Below are 27,367 nucleotides of genomic sequence, written 5' to 3' on the forward strand. Positions count from 1 at the left end.
AAAGCTTCCCAGGTGGCACAGTGGTAAAGAACTCGCCTGCCATTGCATGAGATGATAGGGATGTGGGTTCGATCCCTGGGTCAGGGCAATCCCCTGGAGTAGGAAATGACAACTCACTCCAGTATTCTTGCCTGGAGAATCCCACGGACTGAGGACCTTAGCAGGCTGTGTAGTCCATGGGGTCACAAAGAGTTGGATACAACTGAGCATATAGAAAACTGTATTGAATACCTACTGTCTGCCAGGTTGTTAGGTGCTAATTCTCATGACAATCCAGTGAGGTAGGGATGGTATCCCATTTAATACAACAGAAACTTCTGCAGAGTTTTAGTTTGTACAGGAACCAGATTTGGAACCTAGATCTTTCTCTACCAGAATATTTTCACCTATAGCATGCCATTACAAAAGGTGGAAAATTGACCTTGTCCTTAAAAACTACTTTCATTCTATTCTGCTTTGTTGTGTCCTAGTTACTAGAAATGCAGGGAGTTAAGTTCTTTGCATCCTTGTCTTCACTACTTTTTTGTCCTGTTACAATCCTCACCATCTGCCATCATTGGACAGCAGCAGAGGATTCAGTTTATTTTGACTACTGTGCAATTGATTCTCTTCTTTCTTAGACACTCCTAAAATTATCAGCTTGCCAAGCATAAGAACATCATTTCTAGGCCCTAGTAATCTAATTAGTACAACAGTCTAACATTTTTAATAGCCTACCATTGCTGTAACCTTTGTACTTGCAAGTTTTCTTGTGTGTGTTTTAATAATGTGGACCTAACCAAAAAAAAAAAAAAATCATTGACTCTATTTTGGTAATGGAAAAAAGAATTTCTAGTGTGGTTAATAAAGAGCCACATCTTATGAGCTGTTCTTTGCGTCCCTCTTTAAGAATTACCAAATATTTTTAAAAATTGGAACTTTATTTCACTGCTTAGATGTGCCTAAAGCATTTCTTAAGAAGAGTCTGAGAACTGATTGTAGGAATATAGGGAAACAGAAGGTAATTGGAAATAAGATAGCAAAAGAGAAGAGTAAAGTGACCTAAAAATGAGAACTTTACAATTCCAGTCTTACTAATGAAAATAAACTTACTGTTGGTTTTCTCATTCTATATACTCTGTTCCCATATTGGACAGTCGGTTGCTGAAAGCCAGTAGAGATTTCATAAAGGCTACTGGTTTAGTTTCTAGAATTGGGAGTTTAGAGTGGAGTTGGGTAGATTAGGACAATGACTTAAGTAATGCAAATAGCATCTTTTGATAACCTGTAATTTAAGAGAGTCTTTTCCATTTAAGAATATTTCCTTTGCGAGACACTGGGGACTACCTCACTGCTATTAGATCACAATGGTATCTGGTCACGTTTCTCGTTCTGCCTACCTCTAGTTTACTCTAGTTTCTCTTCTGCTTTCAAGGCTCCAGACCCAGTTCCTGGACCTGCCCTGGAAAAGAAGTATCCAGTAGAGATGAGCTCACTGCAGTTACTTAATTAAAAATTTGTAAGCTGCAAAAATGGCAATGGGCCAATCAAGAACAGCTACCATTTGACTTTTTCTATTTCCAGGTATGCTCAAGTCCATGGCACCAGTCAAGCTTAGCCACGTAACTGCCTTACTATGAAATCTATAATAACCAAAACTTCACGTTCAAAACTTTGGTCATCTTGCTTACAGTTTGGTAACATCCCTAACCACTGGGTGACATGCATCTAGTATTGACTTTAACGTACCTTTTGCCTGACTATTTCTAATTTAACTTGTTTGTAACAGCAAACTAATGGAAAAACAATTAAAGAAAAATTAATTGGAAATGCTATTGAATTAAGCCCTGTAAAAATGTACAAAAAGTACTCTGGTCTTCATTGAGAAGTACAGAAACAACCAAACTGTCTTCCTTTAAGAGGTTCACATATGGTACAAGTAATTTAGAGAATTAAATAAATGAAACAGTTGTCTGTCCTGAGGTCCTCAACTAATCTACACTGTGAGTGCCTTCACATAAGAGTTAATATGGTCTTCAAAAATGGGAGTGGGGAAATTGAAAGAAAACTCCTGGATAGAATCAAGTAATGTATTATGCAGTAGTTTTACCTGAAGAATTTAGTTCTATTTTAAATGTAAGTATATAACTAGTATTTGCTATATTTTTACTTGATTGTCCAAAAGAAACCGGATGAGAAAGTCATCAGTAGTTGGAGTTGTCATGGAAGGTAACAGCAAAACTAAAAATTAAGATTTCTTACTACCTTAGATTTTAACTGAGAAAAAACTACTTGTGAATGTTTAGAGGGCTAAGTTAGCTTTTAAGGACATTTATCACTTTTACTAATTTGTATAGATTTAGGAACAGTTAATCCATAAAAGGTGACTTTATTTGGGGTAGATGACCATACATATCTTTTGATTTTAAAGTTCAGTTCAGAGAGGTTAGAGATTATCCAAAATTGAACAAAGGAATTTTATGTCCCAGTTGTGATTTTAAAAAATGAGTCTGATATCCTAGCTTATGCTTTATATGCCTTCCTCCAGTGTTAATGCATAATGAATTTAATGTCAGCCAGTCTTGTCAACGTTAGGTCACTGATTCTGTGCCACTTCATTTGTTTAGCATTGAAATAATTATATCTCACTGAGTGTTGAATTAGGGCAGGAAAGAGAGCTACTACCAGAGTTACTAGGGTCCTTACCACTGGTAGGTGAATTGAAGGGGAGATAAGAGAGAATTGCTTCTGAATTTGAAGTCTTACTAGTTATCACTGGGGCTATGAGTAATGGTGAAACTTATCTACATCATTGAATGTAAATTGTATATGAGACACTTTATTAGGTGCACTAGGGATGTAAAAATAAATTAACCTTGTTTTCAGTGGGCTTATGGACAAATAATACCATAAAAAAGTATCATAATAGAGGTGGAAAAAATGAGAGAATCAACTTTGTAGAGAAAGTAATATTTCTACTGAGCCTTGAAGAGTAGATAGAAATTGTTAGCAAGAAAGATAAGCATATTCCTAAGTTATAGAAGTCAAAGTATATAATATGTTCTAAAAATTGTGAACAGTCCAGTATGCCTGCAGAATAGTAGGGTATAGAAGGATATGATGGACGGTGGAGCTTTGCCACACATACTTTCAAATGTATAATGAAGGAGTTTGGATTTAGTTCAGTAGGTCAGGTCATGAGAATCCATTGCAGATTTATTTCTTAGCATTCTCGCACTTAAGTCAGTGAGTCTTTTGAAAAGCTGACTGCAATAGTGAGGGTTGAAACCTGAAAAAGTTAGAGATTAGGCAGTAGCAATACCTATGAAGGCCAGCACTTACTCTTACTGATTAGGCATCATGTGTGAAGAGTTTTACCTGTAATTTCTCACTTACTCCTTACAGGAATGTTGTGAGAATTGAAATAATGTAGGTTAACATTGTTCAACACAGAACCTGATCCGTGGTGAGTCAGAGTAATCATGCTGTAAGCTCAGAGGAAAGTGCCCTTGTCCACTTTCATGTGTGGACATTTAAATCCCATCTGTCAAGACTCCTGATGATTGAGCATTGTTGCAGTTATTAAGTATATCAGTAACAATTTCAGCATTGATAGCATAGGCTTAGAGTTATTTGAAAGTACATTAAATTGGCTCAGTTCTGGTACTTTCAAATAATTCTTTCTATGCTGCTCCTACTCTCTGACCCCCCATATCAGAATACAAGTAGTGTTATGGGGAAATACATAGAAAATATATGGGAAATACTTTTATAGGGAAAATATTCTGCTCTAATCTCAGCTGCTTATGCTTAATTATACAAAAATACCTGAATATATATTCTTATAAAAAATTAAAACATAAGAGATGACTAAATCTCCTTGGACCACCTTCTGTCTATGTGTTCCTTTTCCCAGCCAGGTCTCCAAAATAATTAGTGTGTATCCTTTCAGAGCATTACCTGTGCATTCATATAAAAATATCTGTTTAAAATTTTTTTTGGTGTCTTTTTTTTTTTTTAACACAAAGGGCGTCATTATACATGAGTTTTGCATCTTTTTTCATCTAATAATGTCTCAATAGGCCTTTGCATATAATTATTTGGATCTTACTTGACTTAAAAAAAAAACACATTGCTGTACATTAATTTATTCATTCCTAAATGGTTATTCAGATTGTTCTTTTAGTGATATACACTGAAGTGACATTCTTATATGTCCATGGGGTCGCAAAGAGTCAGACACGATGGAGCGACTGAACTAAACTGACATTCCTATATGCTCCTCTTTAAACACATATGCTTGTCTGTAGGTTGGATACTTTATATTGTTATAGATGGAGCTCTGGTACTTTATGATCAGCAACAAATTTTCATTCACAGCTGATGGAGCTAGCACTGGATAGTGACACCACAGTTGAGAACTGGCCTAGAAAAGAGCTCTGCTGCTGACTTAGTTGGAACTGTAAATACATTTCTTAATACATCTTTCCTTGATTCTCTTCAGTTAAAAAAAAAGTGGAGTAACATTTATCTTCTCTGCTTCACATGTGGGGAGGATAGAGTGAGATAAATGCTATAAGAAGTCTCATAAAAATCTGAATTCTACTCGTTTTTGATTTTCTTAAAAGCAGGAACTATACTTTATTCATCTTTGCGTATTTAGAGCACGTTACAGTGGGCAATGTTTGTAGAATGGATCACAGACATTAAGGTGAACCAAAAAGTAGATTGTATTTATGAAAATTCCAGGCCAGTAGAATTTTCTTAGATCTTATACATAATCTGGAATCTGTGCGTTTTTCATTGAAAACTTTCCACCTTTTTAGCCTTATCTCACTTCCCTTCTGCAGTACAGCTATAGTTCTTCAAATTTATCCTATTCTTTCATGATCTTTTCCTCCACACAAACAGTTGTCAGTGATATCCTGCAAGACTCTTTATGATTTATCTGTAATGGCTAAGTCCAAGTACTACGTTCTTTGTGAAATTTCTCCTGCCTCTCCTCAGTTCCTACGTTTTAGGCACTTCCTCCTCCTGATCTCCACTGCTGCTTATACACCTCTCAGTGCCACACAGTGAATGTTACTGAACGACTGCATGCCCGCCTCTGGGACTGTGTGGAATGTCACAGAACCAGGCAGGGCTTGGAGCTTCAGAGAAAATTAGGTGGATCTGGAAAGTGAGAGGCGTGTTGTTCTTGCTGACTTGTGGGATTCAGCACATATAGGGCAGGGCAAAGCAATTAAGATCATCTATGATAGGCCCGTGCCTACCCTAATTCTTCAGCTTCATCCTGTATCACACTTTCTCCCTGTTCTTCTCACTCCCTGCCCTTCAACATGAACCAGCTACTTGTGGTTACCCAAACTTGCCATGCTGTCTGATTCAAGTCTTTTCCCAGGCAGCTACTTATGTTTGAAATCTTCTTCCCCTCTTGCCTGTCCACCTGGTAAAACATATTTTTATCTTCTAAGACCCAGCTTAGGTGTTGCCCTCTTTAATTAATCCTGCCCTTAAACTCTCCACTTCCCTCAGAATTGATTGGCCCCTCCTATGTTTTCCCTGTGCACTGCAACACAGCTCAGTTACAGTTGAGTTATTATGTTTACTTGTTGATGTATTTGTCTTCCTCTACCAAAATGTAAATTTCTTTGAGTATAGAAAAGTTTGCTTTTATTAATTTTAATATTTTCAGCACCCACGATAGTAGAGAGTGAGTAATAGACAAGCAACAAATGTTTACATAGGCAATGTGTATACTGTAATATGTTATATGAAAATATATAACAATAATACGTTAGAAAATAAAATCAAAATGTTGAGTAGATTATCACTTTCATATATGTTCATAGTTTATATTGTTATGAAAGTCATTCTAGATTTATGGATAAATATTACATCATGAGATTTCTGGTTCTTTATTCAATTATATGCTATTAAATATTCTCTAAGGGTATCTATAATTGGAGAATTGTGAAATAACTTTATATATAATATGTTGAGATAGAAGTTTCTGTACAGTTTTGAAATTATTCTTGACCATCTAATGTAAAATTCATCCCCCATAACTATAACAAGATTAACAACCAACTTTTCAACAGTTCCATAGTGTTAGCTTTGAAAGACTGGCACATACTTAACAAGATTATGTTAAATTCGATCAGATGAACAGAAGAAACAGGAGTCAAATAAGGGGATGAAACTGCATGGGAATCACTTGGTGAAATTTCTTGTAACTTTCTCTAAATCTTCATCTTAAAATGTCAATTTAGATCAATATTTTAGCCAAGTTATTGTAATTTTCACATGTCATTGAGTCTTACTTAGTTCATTCCAAATGTTTATGGTGGATGTAAGATGAAAACTGGTTCTTTCAAGTGCTTTCATTTTCTTCTCTCCTCTTTTTTTCCCTTTACCTATAAATAGGAGCTCATTATCATATCATTTATTTATATTGTGCTTTCTTTTAAAGATATTTACACGAGATGGATTATCCAAAAATTACATTAAAGGGGACACACTCAGAAGTAACTTTGTTTCCATCTTAAAGCCCTAATGTATTGGAAAATAATAATGAAGTATGAATTGGAAAATACACACAAGGTAGTTAGTTATATAATATGTTTTGATGAATTATAACCATTCTGCCTTAGATTTATTGCACTTTTCTTGATCCTTAGAAAATGGTAGCACTCACCACAAAACCACAGTACATAAATTGCCAAGTGTGGCTGACTTGCACATTCCTTTTAGAGGAACTTATAACTGCTAAACCTTTTAACCATAAGAAATAGTCAGTATTCATGGACTTGAGGCAGTGTATTAATGAGTAAATTGGGAATTTTTTTTTAAGAGCAGATAGAGTGGGCCATTATGTTACTTCTTAGCCATTTGACATGTATAAAATTACACTATTAATATTTATTGTTTTTCTGTAGAAAATAAATTACTATAGGCTTATAAAGTTGAGAAATACATTCTCTGATAACATAATCCTTTGTTCCCTTTAAGCTTTTAAGTAACACTAAATCTGAACATGATAAGTAATTCAAGTAAGTAGCATTTAGGTAACTTAATTTGGTGTGTTTCTATTATTTTATTTTTGCAAATATCTATGTAAAGTGAGTCAAGACTATAGCTGTTTTATGCTAAAGTTTATGCTAAAGATGGATTATACTTATTCTTTTTTATCATAAATGATGATAGTATTTGAATTTTAGATTTTTAAATGCCATAGCTATAATTCTTACGTTTTAACTCAGGAAAATAATTTGATATTATAGAATTTGGAGAGCAGCAAGTTTGCTTTGCTTTAATAAAGATGTAACATCATGTTCCAAGAAATACAATTCTAATAATTTGCTATTAAAAGTAATTTTGAAATTTTCATTCAATTAATGACATTTGTAGATTATTTTAAAGTTAATCACATGTGAAGCATCAGCTGTTATATACCTGCTTGACATTTGATGAGATACTTACGTCATCAGTAATGAAAGAGGTACTTAAAATAGTGTATATAATTAGAAAGATAATACTTTTTTTATTTTCAGTTTACTTCTGAAATCCTTATTAAGGCCAAAAAGTTTCAAAACTTGCTTTAACTTTAAAAAAAATCAGCAGCTAACTCACTGCAGTCATCAGCCAGTGCACAGAAGAGACACAAGTTAAAATTAGTAATAAAAAACTGTTAACATCATATTGACAACCAAGTACATAAGTTGAAACATTCTCCCTTCCCATTAGACATCCTGGGAAATTTAGTGATGGTTGTTGAGGTTATATGTCCCTAAAAAGCACCACTATAGTCAAAAACTAAAGAACAGAACCCCACAGGACTTAACAAGAAAAATGGAATTGAGGTACAACACTCAGAATGTCATCAGTGAACATTTTAAAAAGTAGAAACATTAAAAAGCATGGTACTGTAATTTTACACATGTCAAGTGGCTAAGAAATATGTGTAAATACTTATATAATATTTATACAAATGAATACTGTACTTTGCTTTTAAACAGTCCTAAAGTTTGCCTTGTAGAAGGAACTTGCACGTAGTTGTGGAAGCTTGTTATTGTGAAGTGAAGAAGGGTTTTTTGAAATGGGAAAGAAAGTTGAACACAAGTTGTGGATGGGTGTGACTGATTCCTTGAAGCTGCAGTAAGCTGAGGTTGCTGGCAGATGTTTGAGGTGTGTTCATATTTACATTTTGAGTGTTCATAGGCAGCATGTTTCAGCTGAGTGTGGTTTTTTGCATTCACCTAGTGTTTCTGACAGATGGACTCACAGCAGAATTCATTTAGTGCTCAAATTGTTGCCTAATATATCAATTGCATTGATGCAGTTTCAAAACAGCTATTATAGCAGCACTCACATATAGCCAAGGATAAGACAAACACTGTAGTTTGGAGGGATAGCTACCACTTTTTATTGTAGTCTTCAATCTAGATGTATTCTGATCTTTAGTTAGAGATTTATTATGACAGATACTTACTGAGCATCCACTACTTGCCTTCCACTTTCTAAATATTTAAGATATAGCAGTGAACAAGATAGTTTCTCCACTTTGAAACTAATATTACTTGTGTAAAAATTTCTGTTTGTTGTCACGGTTGGTTTTAAGAGGTAAAATTGGATAGATGGAAAAAAAAGAGTTAAAAAAAAAGAGTCTACTGGGCATTAAGACTTTTCTCTAACCCCCTAAATTATATACGTTTACAAGATAATTTTCTAGGGGTCTGTCCAGGTCAAGATTCCATTGTTTATAGAAAAAAATTAGTATCTCAGGAGGTCACTATGGAAATCAGAGTTAAATTTTAGGATAGTATATATACTAAAATGGAACAACCTCTTAATTTATTGTCTATAAGCTAAAGGAGAATCCCAGTGCAATTGAGAAGTGAATTTTAGTTTTATATATTTTGTCCTGTTCTTCCATGATATTCAACATAAGCTATATTTTTCTTTGTTATAGTAGTAAGTTTGTTCCAGTAAAACTCAACCATGTACAAACAGGGCAAAGATGAAATATGTATATTGATTTACATAATAATAGGCTAAACCATTCATGTATCTCAAGATCTATAATAAAAGCCACTGTACACTTGCAACCTTCATCAGCCTTTCTCATCTTCTCTTGTAGATACTCCCCACCCGAAACTCTTTCTTCATAATCCTCTTTCCTCCTGTCCCTCCTTCTTCTAGCCAAACAGGTGACTGACTCATTGTCTCCAGAACCTGCCTAGTATTTATTGGATTGCCTTGGTTCATACTTCAACCTTCTGATGCTTCAAGGCCCTTCTACCTCCTCCCTCAGGCCTGAGAGCACTCTGAACACCTATAGCACAGTTTATACCACTTATCTGACACTTATTTTCAACCTAATATTTGGTTTTCAGGTAGCTTTCTCTGAATTATCCAATTAAGACAAATGATTTGTCCCATATACATGGGAAAGGAAGGCTTCAAAGGCTTTGTTAGCAAAGTAATGTCTTTGCTTTTTAATATGCTGTCTAGGTTGGTCATAGCTTTTCTTCCAAGGAGCAAGTTTCTTTTAATTTCATGGCTGCAGTCACCATCTACAGTTATTTTGGAGCCCCAAAAAATAAAGTCTGTCACTGTTTCCATGTTTCCCCATCTATTTGCCATGAAGTGATGGAACCAGAGTTTATACTTAACCAACCATTTAATTGTCTCATCTTGTTAACCCCTACTGATAGAGAATTGAGGGTGAAATATTTAGCAGTATTATTTCTGTTTTTAGCTATTAACATGTTCTTTCACCAGAAAATTTTAGAAACAAATAGTTTTAACAGAATATTGTTTCTTGAAATTCTACTGCTTAGGAAAGTTTTAAGCTTACCTAAGAGTAACATCTTAGGAAAACTCAGCAGTGGCCACAGGACTGGAAAAGGTCAATTTTCGTTCCAATCCCAAAGAAAGGCAATGCCAAAGAATGCTCAAACTACCGCACAGTTGTACTCATCTCACATGCTAGTAAAGTAATGCTCAAAATTCTCCAAGCCAGGCTTTAGCAATACGTGAACCGTGAACTTCCAGATGTTCAAGCTGGTTTTAGAAAAGGCAGAGGAACCAGAGATCAAATTGGCAATATCCGCTGGATCATCGAAAAAGCAAGAGAGTTCCAGAAAAACATCTATTTCTGCTTTATTGACTATGCCAAAGCCTTTGACTGTGTGGATCACAATAAACTGTGGAAAATTCTGAAAGAGATGGGAATACCAGACCATCTGACCTGTCCCTTGAGAAACCTGTATGCAGGTTAGGAAGCAACAGTTAGAACTGGACATGCAACAACAGACTGGTTCCAAATAGAAAAAGGAGTACGTCAAGGCTGTATATTGTCACCCTGCTTATTTAACTTGTATGCAGAGTACATCATGAGAAACGCTGGGCTGGAAGAAACACAAGCTGGAATGAAGATTGCCGGGAGAACTATCAATAACCTCAGATATGCAGATGACACCACCCTTATGGCAGAAAGTGAAGAAGAACTAAAGAGCCTCTTGATGAAAGTGAAAGAGGAGAGTGAAAAAGTTGGCTTAAAGCTCAACATTCAGAAAACTAAGATCATAGCATCTGGTCCCATCACTTCATGGGAAATAGATGGGGAAACAGTGGAAACAGTGTCAGACTTTATTTGTTTGGGCTCCAGAATCACTGCTGATGGTGACTGCAGCCATGAAATTAAAAGAGCTTACTCCTTGGAAGGAAGGTTATGGCCAACCTAGATAACATATTTAAAAGCAGAGACATTATTTTGCCAACAAAAGTCTGTCTAGTCAAGGCTATGGTTTTTCCAGTGGTCATGTATGGATGTGAGAGTTGGACGGTGAAGAAAGTTGAGCCCCAAAGAATTGATGCTTTTGAACTGTGGTGTTGGAGAAGACTCTTGAGAGTCCCTTGGACTGCAGGGAGATCCAATCAATCCATCCTAAAAGAGATCAATCCTGGGTGTTCATTGGAAGGTCTGATGATGAAGCTGAAACTCCATTACTTTGGCCACCTCATGCGAAGGGTTGACTCATTGGAAAAGACCCTAATGCTGGGTAGGATTGGGGGCGGGAGGAGGAGTCGACAGAGGATGAGATGGTTGGATGGCATCACCGACTCGATGGACATGGGTTTGGGTAGACTCCGGGGTTGGTGATGGACAGAGAGGCCTGGCGTGCTGCAATTCATGGGGTCGCAAAGAGTCGAACACAACTGAGCGACTGAACTGAACTGAACTGAAGAGTAACATCTAATTTATTCATTAATAAGACTTTGATACTAAAGGACAACACTTTGACTGTCAGGTTTAAATTATGTAAATCTAAGTAGTTTATATAAGGTATATTACCAGTTACTCCTTTTTTAAAAGTTGGAACTCTGGGAATTTAGCCTTGCTCCATCATTTACTTTGTATGGTACCTCCTGGTCAGGAGCAGGGACTTGAATCTTTTACATATCTGTATAGTCATTGTTTGGGAGTTTTGTTTGTTTTTTAATCTTTTATCAAGGTTTGCTAAAAAGTAACACATCTCATCTATATCTGTAGCTTCAATGATAAAGTAATGTTTACCCCATCCCCTCCACTCTCACTGGAGAAGGCAATGGCACCTCACTCCAGTACTCTTGCCTGGAAAATCCCATGGACAGAGGAGCCTGGTGGGCTGCAGTCCATGGGGTCGCTGAGTCGGACACGACTGAGCCACTTCACTTTCACTTTTCACTTTCATGTATTGGAGAAGGAAATGGCAAGCCACTCCAGTGTTCTTGCCTGGAGAATCCCAGGGACAGGGGAGCCTGGTGGGCTGCCATCTATGGGGTCGCACAGAGTCGGACACGACTGAAGCGACTTAGCAGCAGCAGCAGCACCTCCACTCTCACGTCTCCCCATTTCCCCTGGGGTTAGAATTGCAAGAGCTTTGCTGTTTTATTGGACTTGATGGAAAGCCAGCTTTTAGTCATACATGATTAATATTCTACAGCTCTTTCATTAACAACACACACACTTTTCTTCCCAAAGGACTAGTTTGGAAAGGACCTTGGTGATATAGTCCACCCTTCATAATCTATTAACTGGCTAGGCTGATAGTATTTACAGGGAAAAGTAATATAAATATTGAATATGGATTTAAACAAAAACTATGAAATAAGTAATTGGGAAGATGGACATAGGAGTAGAGAAGGATGATTATATTATGGGATGAGAACTAAGTTATAAAGCTAACTCTTCATTTTCCATAGTAGGAAATCCGTAGAAGATGTGTAAAATTGAAAAAAATCAAGAAATAGTCCTATAAAAAATCTTGTATACGAATGTGAAAACTGTACATATGTTCTTCTTTAAATTTTTATTTAAATTTTTCATTATAGGGTAGGTCAAAAAATTAAGATATCTTAAAGTCAATTTTTGTATATAATGTTTAGTATTTGGGCTGGAAGGAACATTGGCCTCTTAGGGAAAAATTAATAATGACTGTAATTTTCATATAAAGTATAACCAAGAGTATTTTTCTTTGTGTATTCTTAAGTTATATGATAGGATTGTCTCGTCTACACTGGTTAATTAATGCCAGCACCAAGAATGCCTCTCAGATATTTATCTGCAGCCCAGAACCCTGAGCTTCAGGTCCATATATCCCAGCTCCCTCTGTGATATCACTGTTTTGAGGTTGTAAAGGTACCCTAGACTCAATATGTTCAAAACTAAACTTTGTTTTGTTTTCTTGGACCTTTTCTAGTTTGGTTCCTTAGTTTATAGATGGGACCACCATCTGAACAAATAAGAAAGCAACCTTTACACCTCCTTCTTTACCCAAATATCTTATCCATCTCCAAGTTCTAGTAAATTTTACTTCCTAATTATCCCTTCAGTTTTTCCTTCTAGTCAGTGTCCATTGCTATCTCTACAATTACAAGGTGTTAACTATTTCTTAGGTAGTTCAGTTCAGTTGCTCAGTCGTGTCCGACTCTTTGTGACCCCATGGACTGCAGCATGCCAGGACTCCCTGTCCATCATCAACTCCGGAGCTTACTCAAACTCACGTCCATTGAGTCAGTGGTGCCATCCAACCATTTCATTCTCTGTTGTCCCCTTCTCCCGCCTTAGCTAGACTAAAGCATTTTTCTAACTGGTCTTCTTATCTTTTGCTGTTTTCTCCATACTGTACCCATTCTTCACACATACATGATTTCTTGATCATGTCACCTTTCCTGCCTCTGAGCTTAAATCTTTCAGTCTCTTCTCGTTACCCTGAGACTAAAACCTCCAAATTTTAATGGCCTATAAAGGCACTGCATGATTTGGCTCCTACCTTTTTCTTGCTGCTGCTATCTGTAGTTTTTCCTAATATACTCCCTTCTAGTCTGTTTTTGAATGATGTGAAAGGGATGAAAAACATTATTGTGTCAGCAGTGAGATAGACTGAGACAGCAGTCACCAGATCTGGTAGCAGAAGGCAGACAAAAGATAAAATAGTGGGCAAGTTAAAATAGTTATCTAAATTATTAGCTTGTTTTGATGTGTCTTTAATCCAGGAATTTCTGGGACCTGGAGAGCAAGGGTATGGACTCTAATACTTGTATCTCCAGCATGATTATCTGCTGCATACTAGGGACTCCTTAAATTCGTGGGTTGTGAATGGATGATGATAGTCCAAATTTAAATATCTGAGTCCTCATAAATGCTCAAATTTTGTTCAGACTTGTAAGTCCTGTTGCTTTTCTTTGATGGTGTTGTTTTTAATCTGGAGGCTGTGGTCTCTTGGGAGTACGATTAATAGTTACATGTGTTATACTACTCTTACAGTCCTGGAAAAATTCACCATAGTAAACGGTAGTGTAAATGAAGACTTGATAATTATCATAACATGAAGCCTGCGTGAGCCATTAACTGATAGTTAGTACTCTGCATTGTCATAATATTGAGAGGTTAGAAATAAGTTGCTTACATACTCTAGGAAAGGAGATAACATGGCACATTTTGTAAATCTTTCCAGTATACTCACAGTTGGGTTTGTAGTGCTGTATATACTCTGCTGGGCTTCCCAGGTGCCTCAGTGGTAAAGAATCCTGCCAATGCAGGAGATGCAGGTTCGATCCCTGGGTCAGGAAGATCCTCTGGGGGAGGAAATGGTAATCCACTCCAGTATTCTTACCTGGAAAATTCCATGGACAGGGGAGCCTGGCAGGCTTCAGTCCATGCGGTCACAGAGTCAGACACAGCTTAGCGACTGAGCACAGCGCACAGCAGCATATATATTCTGCTACTATTTAAAATCATTAAGAATTTATTCCTCCCAGATTATTTGAGCTAGCAGCAGGTTAGGTACTAAAATTTTGCCCCTATTGTTAGAAGCATTCTTGTAAAGTATGGTTTCTTTATTCTTTTCTCAGAAGAGCATTTTGCATCTTAACCATAGAAAATGCATTTCTGTTTATTATTAGAAATAATTTTCCAGATTAAATTGTAAGGTATTTCTTGGTTTTCCTTTCAAAATTAAATAAATACCTGTTTGTTTCAGTAGTTTGTTTAGTTGTAAAGCTTATTCACTCACCCACAAGGCTACATTTAAAAATAGTTATCTTGCTTTGTTCTTAAAGTTTACTTTTGCTGGATACAGAATGTGGGTTGTTACTTTTTCCTTTCAGCACTTGAATTTTGTCCTTTCAGTATCTTCTGGCCTTCACCGTTTTTGATGAGCAGTCAGCCTTCATTTAAATTGTTGTTGCCCTTTATTTTCTTTGACTGCTTTCAGGATTTTCTTTTTCTTTGGTTTTCAGCACTGTGACTATTACGCCTACGTGTGATTTCTCTGGCTTTTCCTATTTAAGACTTGCTGATCTTGATCAAGATCTTTTTGCTTGTTTGTTGTGTTTAAAGCAGACTCTGACCAGTTTTATTATAGAAAATTTTTCCGTAATTTACTTTTCACTAATCTGTTTTGGCATGCTTCTAATGATATCAAATCAGCTGGATCAGTGATAGCCATGGTGCATATTCTGTTATTTCCCACACTCTGTGCCCAATTCAACATTATTGCCACTGCAGATGGATACCAGTTTTGGGCGACATGGCGTAATTCTCTGTTGCAGATTTCTTCAACCTGGGCAGTTGTTGATGAGGATAACGAGTTTCACATTGCCTCGTCTTACCATTTTCAGAGCCTGCATGTACCCCAACATGGGCTTGCCACTTTCATAAGGAGTTGGAATCTTGGGTTGATACAGAGCCTAGGGTTGAGTGATTTAGGCAACTTTATTGTCTTCCTTGTGACCACCACCTTCCTGCTTTAGGTGTGGGATGGCTCCCAACCAAGAGCAACCTCCAAGATGGTCAGGGAGCCAGTCAAGGTCTTCTTGATGTGTAAATTTAGATCTTTTACTAACTTTTTAGACACTGTTTCATTAAATACTTTTTTCTATCCCATTCTTTGTGCCCTTTCCTTCTGGAATTCCAGTTACAGGTATGTTAAGAGTTAGTGATTCTTTCTCACAGGTCCCTGAGGTAGATTCATTTCCCTGCCTCAGTCATTTTTTTTTTTTCTCTATCCTTCAGGTTCTAATGATTTCTGTTGCTGTGTCTTCAAGTTTACTGACTCTTTTGTCATTTCCAATTTGTGATTAAACCTAGCCAGTGAAGTTTATTTCAGACATTTTATTTTTCACTTCTTGAATTTGCATTTCTTTTATAGGTCCCCCCCCCCCGACTGAGAAATCGAAGCATATTGGCCCTTACATTTCCGAACATAGTTAAAATAGCTGCTGTAAAATCCTTATGTGCTAATTCTAGCATCTGGGTCATCTTGGGCTTGGTCTTCCTCGGTTGCCTTTCACTTGACAATGGGTCAGTTTTTCCTGTTTCTTATGTGTAATAATTGTAGATTATAACTTGGATGTTATGAATGGCACATTGTGGAGACTGAACTCTATTGTGTTCCTTTAGTATGTGTTGATATTTGGTTAGTGGTTTGCATGCTTGCTTGTTTGTTTTAGTAGGTAGTTAACTTGGCTGAACTTACACTACAAACTGAAACCTCAGTTCTGTTACTTTAACCTTAGCCTGATCGCTTGGAATCTCAGGTGTGTATAGTTTGGGAACCAAAGGCACGTGTAGATATTACACAGAATTTGGTGTTCCTCTCCTTTCAGTGACTTACTTGCCAGGTTTTCAGCTGTTGTGGTCATGCCAAAATCTGTCCTTTGGTTCCTAAAGCGAATTAGACTAAAGATTTACTTGTTTGGGCTTTTGCTGCACAAAACAACTGAGATCTGCCCTCCAGCTAAAAACCATTTAAAAATGGAAACTAACGCCATGTTGTCTATTTCCTCCAACTACTGACTGGCTTCTCCTCCTCCCAGCCCCCAGCACCCCCACTCCCACTTTGCTGTTTCTGCCTTCGGGCTCTTTATATTGTCTAGTTACAGGCAGGAGGAGAAGGGGACGACAGAGGATGAGATGGTTGGATGGCATCACCGACTCGATGGACATGGGTTTGGGTGGACTCCGGGAGCTGGTGGTGGACAGGGAGGCCTGGCGTGCTGCGGTTCATGGGGTCACAGAGAGTCAGACACGACTGAGCGACTGGACTGAACTGAACTGACAGAAGTTACTGTGAGAGCATTAGTCCAGTAGGAGCTACTTTGCCATTTCAGGAAGTGGAATCCCTAAAATACAATTGTGCATTTGAACAGTTTTCTTGTTAGTATACTTGATAGTCATATAATAGTTTTTTCAGAGAACTTCAGAGATTTCTGTATATGTGTTAATAATAGAATGAGTTGAAATTTATTTTCAATCCTCTTTTAAATAAGGTTGTCCTGAATTAGACTGAGGATTTATTTGCCTCTCCTTCAAATTATAATTTCCAAATCTAGATTACTTGAAATGCACTTTAGAAGCAAAATACATGAAGAAACCATACAGTAAAACCTTTATTTCATCCAACATCTTGGACCTAGGTCCTGGGAATACAGCTGTAAACTTCGAAGTTTTTGATCCTGTGGAGCTAACGCTTTAAGGACAGGCAGGTAGGTAGGTAGATATGTCAGTATTGATAAAAATGCTATGAAGTAAAAGCAAGGTGTGAAGATATGATAGGGAGGGAGAGAAGTGTGGCAATATTTTTAGGTAGAGAGGTTGGTCAAGGAAGCAGTCTGATCAGAGATCTTAGTGAAGTGTGAGAGAGTGCCATGCAAATATCTGAGGGGAAAGGGTTCCAAGCAAAAGGGGCCACAAGTCTAAACCCCCAAGGGAGGAATGAGGTTAGCTTCTCTTTGAGAGATAACCAGTGTGAGGGAACTCGGTGTGGAACTGAGGGAACAAAGACAGTGGTAGGAGGTGAAGTCCCAGGTGGTAGTTAGCCAGAGGTCTTGTGTTACAGGATTTTGCGCTGGGGAAATGATTGTTCTGATTTACTTTTCACGAGGATCACTCTGTTCAGTAGAGTAAGAGGTACGAGTGGAGCAAAGAGTTAAGCAGGGAGGAGACCTTGGCAGTAGCAGTCTAGGTGAACTGTGATCATGGCTTGAATAAGAGCAGTAAAGGAGGTGAGAAAATGTGATCAGATTCAGAGTAATTCTTTTGCAGATAATAGCCAGCAAAACTTGATGATGGATTAGATATGGCATGTGAGAAGGACCAACTGAGTGACTGATGGTACCATATAGGGAGATGAAAGAGACTTGGAAACATTTGGTTTGGGTGGGGGAAATTAAGAGTTCAATTTTGGACATACCAACTTTGAAGTGAATTTTAGATATCCAGAGGTAGATGTGAAGAAAGCAGCTGGTCATATAGCCTGGAACTCAAGGGAGAAAGCTCCCTTGGAGTTGGACATAAAGATTTGCAAAGCCTCTGTTTAAAGTAGTGTGTTTGGTTGAGATTACCTTGATGAGGAACGCAGATGTAATTGAAAAGAAACCCTAGGTCTGAACTGCGTAACTCACCAATGTTTAGATGTCCAGAGGAGGATCTGACAAAGAAAACTGACAAGGAACTGCCAGTGGGTGGGTGGAAATCCAGGAGAGTATAAATCTCAGAAGCCAAGTGAAGAAATTGTTTAGAGAATGAGGGAGTGGTTGACTGGTTTATAAACTGAAGAGAGATCTAGTGAGAGGAGGCCCGAGGAGTGACGTTAAGTTTAACAATCTGAAGATCCTGGGCAACTTTGATGAGTAGTTTCAGTGGAGAAAAACTGTGAAAACCTGACTTGGTAGATTTTAAAGTGATAAAAGGGAGGAAATGAAGACAAAGTATAAACCATCCTTTCAAGGAGTTTAGCCGGAAAGAGGGAATGGCAGATAAATGAGTTGATATGTGAAGTGAAGTCCAGAGAGACTTTCTCAAGATCAGCAATGCTGTAGCATGTTTACTGTCCCTTATATTATGTTTAAATATCATTTACTAATTTCCGGTACTCTTCTTTTCTCTTGCAACCCATTTGTAGAAATATTACGTTGGGTGCTAAAATATTGTGTGTCTGTGTGTTTTGGAAATAGATTTGGGAAATCTGTAATGCAAATAATTTTGTTTGGCAGTGCTTTTACCTAGGAGATGTAACTAAGCTGAAGTCACACAGACTAAAGAATTAGGGAAGAATTAACCAAATGATGATAAAAAGTTTGAAAGTCTTTACCAAACATGATATCTAAATGAGCTTTTATTCTACTGAGGATTCAGGAGTTCTGTCATAACTAAATTTACTCAAAAGTGTTTAAATATCTACTGTTATGCTGAAAACTGTCTACAGAGTGCTAGGTGTGCAATAAGGAACATGAGAGACCAATTTCTGTATTCATGGAGTTTATAGACTTGTATTTAAGCTTATGGAAAAGAGAAATATTACAGATAAGAAATTTGTTTTAAAGAGATTGTCTTATTGTTAAATTTATTCTAAAATGAATTGTATTTTAATTATTGTGCAAATAGTATGATTTTAAATATTTTAATATGTTACATAGGTTTAATATATTTATATGCTATTTATATCCCAAAGAGGCTTTAAGATTAAACATGGTTTATGTTAAGAATGTTAGGAATATAACTAAATTTGGTATTTCTCAACTTGGGCCATACATTAGAATCACTTGGGGAGCTTTTAAAAATCCATATGCTCATGTTGCTCCCAACCAATCAAGTCAGAACCTCTGGGGTTGGGCTCAAGCATTAGTATTTTAAAATACTGATTTAATAGAGACAGAGGGAATAAAATGCTACCAAGCCCCTGAGAATGAATTGATTACACATATAAGGATTAAGTACATCTGAAAATTAAGACAAAATATCAAATGTTTTTTGATTTACAGATCATTTTTAGATACAGCATGCAAAGCTATTTGTTGAACCAAACTTTTTTAGGATCCAAAGTTTAAAAATTTTAGTAGAATAAATAAAATTACTCACCTTAGGCTGTCCTCTGATAATTAAGAAAAAAATCAGTGAAGTTACTCATTTTTTACCTTTTAAAACAACCTTGACAATATTTCTTATTTGAATGCCTTAGGCACATCCATTATAAAGCACACACAAATACATAGGAATTACAAAATTTAAAAGTTTGCCATCAGTAGTTATAAACTGAAAAGACAGTATAACTATACTGGAAGCATTATAAGACTAAATATTTTTATAATTTATACTGAATGTTAGATACTAAAGCACATACCCTTTTGTACTGAAATTTTAAATCCATGATAATATTAATTCTATAACAGTTCTCATTAAATTTTTTTTTTCTTTCTTTCACAGAAAATGCTTGGACAGAAGAGATGAGTACTATTTCCACTAAGGCCTAGAATTGCCTATTGTACAATAGTCCTGATCAGGCAATATACGAATGGCCCAAGGAAGCCACCAAATTGATTTTCAGGTTTTGCATGACCTGCGACAAAAATTCCCTGAAGTACCTGAAGTTGTTGTATCCAGGTGCATGTTACAGGTCAGTGTTTAATGATTTCTGAATTTATTAATACAACTTGGTATTTTTTTAAACATTGGAAGAAAACACTTTTATCTTCTTTGGCATTAGTGCAGTGTGATGGAGAGATGAGCTTTGGTGTCTGATAGTCATTTGGCCTTTAGCAAGTTCTAGGCTCTCTGTTTCCCATCTGTCATATGGATAATACCTGCCTTGTAAAGTAAATGTGAAGATTAAGTGAGATCTTACATAAAGCATTAATATATGGTCACATTTACGATGAGCTTACTTGACTCCTCCCTTACCCCAGTTTGCCAGGAGAACTTTTAAAAATTCCAGGTCTTCCACTTCATATGAAAATGAGAAAATCATTAAATAAGGAGTCGGGAAACTTGGGATCTAATCCTAAATGGCGCCCTAAGCATATTTGACAAGTAATATGCCTTCTTTTGTCCTCTAGTTTTCTTATGTAAAATGGAGGGATTTGACTAGACAATGCCTGAAGTCCCAATTCTAAAGAAAAAAGTTTATTTTTATATTTTTTTAATTTACTCTGTAAGTTTTCCATTTAGTATCACTGTCTAATACATTTTTAGATTTTTCTTAGTACATACAATTTTAGAAATACATAATTCTAAATATTTTGTGATAGTGTACCTTCTCATTTGATTAAACTGGAAATCTTTCTGTCAAGAACAGTTTTTCAGCTTATTCAAACGGAGATAAAAAAAAAGGTGATTGGGGCTCAGACATATTTACTCTTGTTGAATGATTTTTAGTGTTTTAAATTATATGAAACTTGAAAAGGCTGAATATCTGTATTTGATATCAAGTAACTCCATTTTGTTCACACTCTGTCACCTGTTACCTGTACACTTAGTCTACCACCTTTAGTCTAACCCAGTTTTGGTCTTTCCAGTGTGTCCTTCTCACTTCTGCTAGAAATGTCCTTTTAAATTCAGATTTTATCATATATTTACGTGCTTAAAAGCCCCATGGTTGTTACCCATACCTTCCAGAGTAAAGCTGATAAATCTTGATGAGGGCATACTAGATCTGTGATCTAAAATCCTGCCTTCTTCTGCAGCATGACCTTTTGCCTAGTCCTTCCTCCCTCATACCCTTTGCCATAATCATCTTCAGCTAGTTGGAATCCTCCAAATATGTCTGGCTCTTTCTGTGGTATATTATTTAAAAGCATATGTTTTGAGTTAATAGTACTGTACTGTATATTTGAAATTTGCTAACAGAGCAGATCTTGAGTATTCTTACTGCAAAAAAAAAAAAAAAAAAAGGAAGAAAGAAAAAATTGGCTGTGTGGAGTAGTAGATGTGTTAATTGTGGTAATCATTTCACAATGGATACATACATATTAAATCCTCCCACTGTAACCTTTAAAAAGAATCATGTTGTCCAACCTAAATATATCCATCATACCTCAGGTAAAGCTAAGGGGAAATAAATTAATTTAAAAATTTTAATAATAACAGATAGCTTATGTTTTGTGAGCAACAGAGACTTGAATTCAATATTTGACAGTTAATAGCAGCAATTGAATTAACTTCTCTGACCCTCATTTTCCTCCAGTGTGCAATGAAAACTTAAAAAAAAACTTCACAGAGAATTAAATGTGATAATACAGGAAAGCAGCTAGTAGGATACCTGATTCATAATGAGTGCTCAAGTAATGTTAGCAACCAATATGAATAACAGTAATAATAGTGGAAGTCCCATAATGAATATTTGGTGAGTGAATCAGTAGTCCCTATTTGTTGATATCAGATGGGTAATGAAAATGAAAGAGGAAGTAAGGGTAATAAAAATGAAGTAAAAAACTAAAGAAAGTCTGAAAAGGAGCAGCAACAGTGAGGGGACGATATCTTCTCCTACAACTCAGGTTCAGTTCAGTCACTCAGTCGTGTTCAACTCTTTGCAACCCCGTAGACTACAGCACACCAGGCCTCCCTGTCCATCACCAACTCCCAGAGTTTACTCAAACTCATGTCCATTGAGTCGGTGATGCCATCCAACCATCTCATCCTCTGTCATCGCCTTCTCCTCCTGACTTCAATATTTCCCAGCATCAGGGTCTTTTCAGATGAGTCAGTTCTTCACATCAGGTGGCCAGAGTATTGGAGTTTCAGCTTCAACATCAGTCCTTCCAATGAATATTCAGGACTGATTTCCTTTAGGATGGACTGGTTAGATCTCCTTTCAGTCCAAGGGACTCTCAAGAGTCTTCTCCAAAACCACAGTTCAAAAGCATCAATTCTTCGGCACTCAGCTTTCTTTATGGTCCAACTCTCACATCCATACATGACCACTGGAAAAACCATAGCCTTGACTAGACGGACCTTTGTTGGCAAAGTAATGTCTCTGCTTTTTAATATACTGTCTAGGTTGGTCATAACTTTTCTTCCAAGGAGCAAGCGTCTTTTAATTTCATGGCTGTAGCCACCATCTGCAGTGACTTTGGAACCCCCCAAAATAAAGTCTGTCACTGTTTCCACTGTTCCCCCTCTATTTGCCATGAAGTGATGAGACCTGATGCCATGATCTTAGTTTTCTGAATGTTGAGCTTTAAGCCAACTTTTTCACTCTCCTCTTTCACTTTCATCAAGAGGCTCTTTAGTTCTAGTTTGCTTTCTGCCATAAGGATGGTGTCATCTGCATATCTGAGGTTATTGATATTTCTCCCGGCAATCTTGATTCCAACTTGTGCTTCATCCAGCCCAGTTGTTTCTTATGATGTACTCTGTATATATAAGTTAAATAAGCAGGGTGACAATTTACAGCCTTGACGTACTCCTTTTCCTATTTGGAACCAGTGTGTCGTTCCAGGTCCAGCTCTAACTGTTGCTTCCTGACCTGCATACAGATTTCTCAGTATTCGTGCCTTGAGAACCCCATGAACAGTATGAAAAGGCAAAAAGATAGGACACTCAAAGATGAACCCCCAGGTCAGTAGGTGCCCAGTATGCTACTGGAGATCAGTGGAGAAATAACTCCAGAAAAAATGAAGAGATGGAGCCAAAGCAAAAACAACACCCAGTTGTGGATGTGACTGGCAATGGAAGTGAAGTCTGATGCTTTAAAGAGCAGTAGGAACCTGGAATGTCAGATCCATGAATGTTAGGTCCATGTTAGGTCAAGGCAAATTGGAAGTGGTCGGACAGGAGATGGCAAGAGTGAACATCAACATTTTAGGAATCAGCAAACTAAAATGGACGGGAATGGATGAATTTAACTCAGATGACCATTCCATCTACTACTGTGGGCAAGAATCTGGAATCTTAGAAGAAATGGAGTAGCCATCATAGTCAACAAAAGAGTCTGAAATGCAGTACTTGGATGCAGTCTCAAAAAGAACAGAATGATCTCTGTTCATTTCCAAGGCAAACCATTCAATATAACAATATCACAATAATGCCCCAACCATTAATGCTGACGAAGCTGAACGGTTCTATGAAGACCTACAAGACCTTCTAGAACTAACACCCAAAAAAGATGTCCTTTTCATTAAGGGGACTGGAATGCAAAAGTAGTAAGTCAAGAAATACCTGGAATAACAGGCAAATTTGGCCTTGAAGTACAGATTGAAGCAGGGCAAAGGCTAATAGAGTTTTGCCAAGAGAACGCACTGGTCACAGCAAACATCCTCTTCCAACAACACAAAAGAAGACTCTACACAAGGACATCACCTGATGGTCAATACCGAAATCAGATTGATTATATTCTTTGCAACCAAAGATGGAGAAGCTCTATACAGTCAGCAAAAACAAGACCAGGAGCTGACTGTGGCTCAGATCAGGAACTTCTTATTGCCAAATTCAGACTTAAATTGAAGAAAGGAGGAAAAACCACTACACCATTCAGGTATGACCTAAATCAAATCCCTTATGATTATACAGTGGAAGTGAGAAATAGATTCAAGGGATTAGATCTGATAGACAGAGTGCCTGAAGAACTATGGAGGGAGGTTCGTGAGATTGTACAGGAGGCAGGGATCAAGACCATCCCCAAGAAAAAGAAGTGCAAAAAGGCAAATGGTTGTCTGAAGAGGCCTTACAAACAGCTGTGAAAAGAAGAGACGTGAAAGGCAAGGGAGAAAAGGAAAGATATTCCCATTTGAATACAGAGTTCCAAAGAATAGCAGGGAGAGATAAGATAGCCTTCCTCAATGATCAATGCAAAGAAATAGAGGAAAACAATAGAATGGGAAAGACTAGAGATCTCTTCAAAAAAAGTATAGAGATGCCAAGGGAACATTTCATGCAAAGATGGGCACAATAAAGGACAAAAATGATATGGACCTAACAGAAGCAGATAATATTAAGAAGAAGTGGCAAAAATACACAGAGGTATACAACTCAGGTACCTCTTCCTAATTTTTTAAATCACGTTCGCTGATAAGACTATACTGAGAATGTTCACTGAATCATTGAAAAATAGAAAAATACTATATTCTTCAATAAGACTATATAAGATTTGCTACTGAAAGAACCGTCCAGAATGTGGAGGGAGGGAGGAGAGAGAAACTCTTAAAGTATAATCTTCAGGGTGTATTAAGTAAAATAAAATGTAGAGTATATATGCTGCTGCTAAGTCACCTCAGTTGTGTCCGACTCTGTGCAACCCCATAGACGGCAGCCTGTTGGGAAGATCCCCTGGAGGAGGAAATGGCAACCCACTCCAGTATTTTTGCCTGGAGAATCTCATGGGCAGAGAAACTTGGCGGTTTGCAGTCCATGGGGTAACAAAGAGTCGGACATCACTGAAGTGGCTTGCTCCTTGGAAGAAAAGCTATGGCAAACCTAGACAGTCTGTTAAAAAGCAGAGATACTACTTTACCAACAAAGATCCTTGTAATCACAGCTGTGGTTTTTCCAGTAGTCATGTATGATTGTGAGAGTTGAACCGTAGTGAAGGCTGAACGCTGAAGAATTGATGCTTTTGAACTGTGGTGTTGGAGAAGACTCTTGCGAGTCCCTTGGACTGCAAGGAGATCCAACCAGTCCATCCTAAAGGAGATCAGTCCTGGGTGTTCATTGGAAGGACTGCTGCTGAAGCTGAACTCCAATACTTTGGCCACCTGATGCGAAGAACTGACTCACTGGAAAAGACCCTGATACTGGGAATGATCAAAGTCAGGAGGAGACGGGGATGACAGAGGACAAGATGGTTGGATGGCATCACTGGACTCGATGGACCTGAGTTTGAACAAGCTCCGGGAGATGGTGAAGGACAGGGAAACCTGGTGTGCTGCAGTCCATGGGGTCACAAAGAGTCAGACATGACTGACCGACTGAACAGCAACTCCCTTTCTCAGTTGGGTAGGCTTCTTTGTCTTTTCTCTGAAGACAAGTATATTATCTTCCCTATAATATACTGGTTCAGAACTATTCTAGATAAAAAAATAGTATCAGTTCAGTTCAGTCACTCAGTCATGTCCAACTCTTTGCAACCCCATGAATTGCAGCACGCCAGGCCTCCCTGTACATCAGCAACTCCCGGAGTTTACCCAAACTTATGTCCATCGAGTCGGTGATGCCACCCAACCATCTCACCCTCTGTTGTCTCCTTCTCCTCCTGCCCCTAATCCTTCCCAGCATCAGGGTCTTTTCCAGTGAGTCAACTCTTTGCATGAGGTGGCCAAAGTATTGGAGTTTCAGCTTCAACATCAGTCCTTCCAATGAACACCCAAGACTGATCTCCTTTAGGATGGACTGGTTGGATCTCCTTGCAGTCCAAGGGACTCGCAAGAGTCTTCTCCAATACCCAGTTCAAAAGCATCAATTCTTCGGCACTCAGCTTTCTTCACAGTCCAACTCTCACATCCATACATGACTACTGGAAAAACCATAGCTTTGACTAGACGGACCTTTGTTGGCAAAGTAACGTCTCTGCTTTTTAATATGCTATCTAGGTTGGCCATAACTTTCCTTCCAAGGAGCAAACGTGTTTTAATTTCATGGCTGCAGTCACCATCTGCAGTGATTTTGGAGCCCCCCAAAATAAAGTCTGATACTGTTTCTACTGTTGCCCCATCTATTTCCCATGAAGTGATGGGACCAGATGCCATGATCTTAGTTTTCTGAATGTTGAGCTTTAAGCCAACTTTTTCACTCTCCTCTTTCACTTTCATCAAGAGGCTTTTTAGTTTCTCTTCACTTTCTGCCATAAGGGTGGTATCATCTGCATATCTGAGGTTATTGATACTTCTCCCGGCAATCTTGATTCCAGCTTGTGCTTCTTCCAGCCCAGCATTTCTCATGATGTACTCTACATATCAGTTAAATAAGCAGGGTGACAATATACAGCCTTGACGTACTCCTTTTCCTCTTTGGAACCAGTCTGTTATTCCATGTCCAGTTCTAACTGTTGCCTCCTGACCTTCATACAGGTTTCTCAAGAGACAGGTCAGGTGGTCTGGTATTCCCATCTCTTTCAGAACTTGCCACAGTTTACTGTGATCCACACCGTCAAAGGCTTTGGCATAGTCAATAAAGCAGAAATAGATGTTTTTCTGGAACTCTCTTGCTTTTTCAACGATCCAACAGATGTTGACAATTTGATCTCTGGTTCCTCTGCCTTTTCTAAAACCAGCTTGAACATCTGGAAGTTCACGGTTCACATATTGCTGAAGCCTGGCTTGGAGAATTTTGAGCATTACTTTGCTAGCATGTGAGATGAGTGCAACTGTGCGGTAGTTTGAGCATTCTTTGGCATTGCCTTTCTTTGGGACTGGAATGAAAACTGACCTTTTCCAGTCCTGTGGCCACTGCTGAGTTTTCCAAATTTGCTGGCATATCGAGTGCAGCACTTTCACAGCATCATCTTTCAAGATTTGAAATAGCTCAACTGGAATTCCATCACCTCCACTAGCTTTGTTCGTAGTGATGCTAAGGCCCACTTGACTTCACATTCCAGGATATCTGGCTCTAGGTGAGTGATCACACCATCGTGATTATCTTGGTCATGAAGATCTTTTTTGTACAGTTCTTCTGTGTATTTTTGCCACGTCTTCTTAATATCTTCTGCTTCTGTTAAGTCCATACCATTTCTGTCCTTTATCAAGCCCATCTTTGCATGAAATGTTCCCTTGATATCTCTAATTTTCTTGAAGAGATTTCTAGACTTTCCCATTTTGTTGTTTTCCTCTATTTGTTTGCATTGATCACTGAGGAAGGCTTTCTTATCTCTTCTTGCTGTTGTTTGGAACTCTGCATTCAGATGGGAATATCTTTCCTTTTCTCCTTTGCTTTTCGCTTCTCTTCTCTTCCCAGCTATCTGTAAGGCCTCCTCAGACAGCCATTTTGCTTTTTTGCATTTCTTTTCCATGGGGATGGTCTTGATCCCTGTCTCCTATACCATGTCACGAACCTCTGTCCATAGTTCATCAGGCACTCTGTCTATCAGATCTAGTCCCTTGAATCTATTTCTCACTTCCTTTGTATAATCATAAG

At 37.7% G+C, this 27,367-nt stretch overlaps 1 protein-coding gene across 9 annotated transcripts in view; it reads left to right on the top strand.

Moving 5' to 3' along the window:
* The window catches only part of TAB2 (TGF-beta activated kinase 1 (MAP3K7) binding protein 2), an 82,568-nt gene that overhangs the window by 24,093 nt on the left and 31,108 nt on the right, over positions 1–27,367 (top strand). For 4 of the 9 annotated variants that reach the window (XM_081529926.1, XM_081529927.1, XM_081529925.1 and 1 more), the window contains 2 exons: positions 1,415–1,563; positions 19,733–19,922. In XM_081529926.1, the coding sequence (XP_081386052.1) occupies positions 19,821–19,922 (102 nt within the window). In that variant the 5' untranslated portion in view covers positions 1,415–1,563; positions 19,733–19,820. Of the gene's footprint in view, positions 1–1,414; positions 1,564–6,080; positions 6,212–6,451; positions 6,583–15,675; positions 15,830–16,860; positions 17,014–19,732; positions 19,923–27,367 lie in introns of those variants that run through there. The other 5 variants (XM_081529929.1, XM_081529931.1, XM_081529930.1 and 2 more) reach the window with 5 other exon arrangements.

The sequence above is a fragment of the Giraffa tippelskirchi genome, chromosome 9, assembly GCF_054371585.1.
Source record: "Giraffa tippelskirchi isolate mGirTip1 chromosome 9, T2T-mGirTip1v1.2.pri, whole genome shotgun sequence".
Classification (NCBI taxonomy): Eukaryota; Metazoa; Chordata; class Mammalia; order Artiodactyla; family Giraffidae; genus Giraffa; species Giraffa tippelskirchi.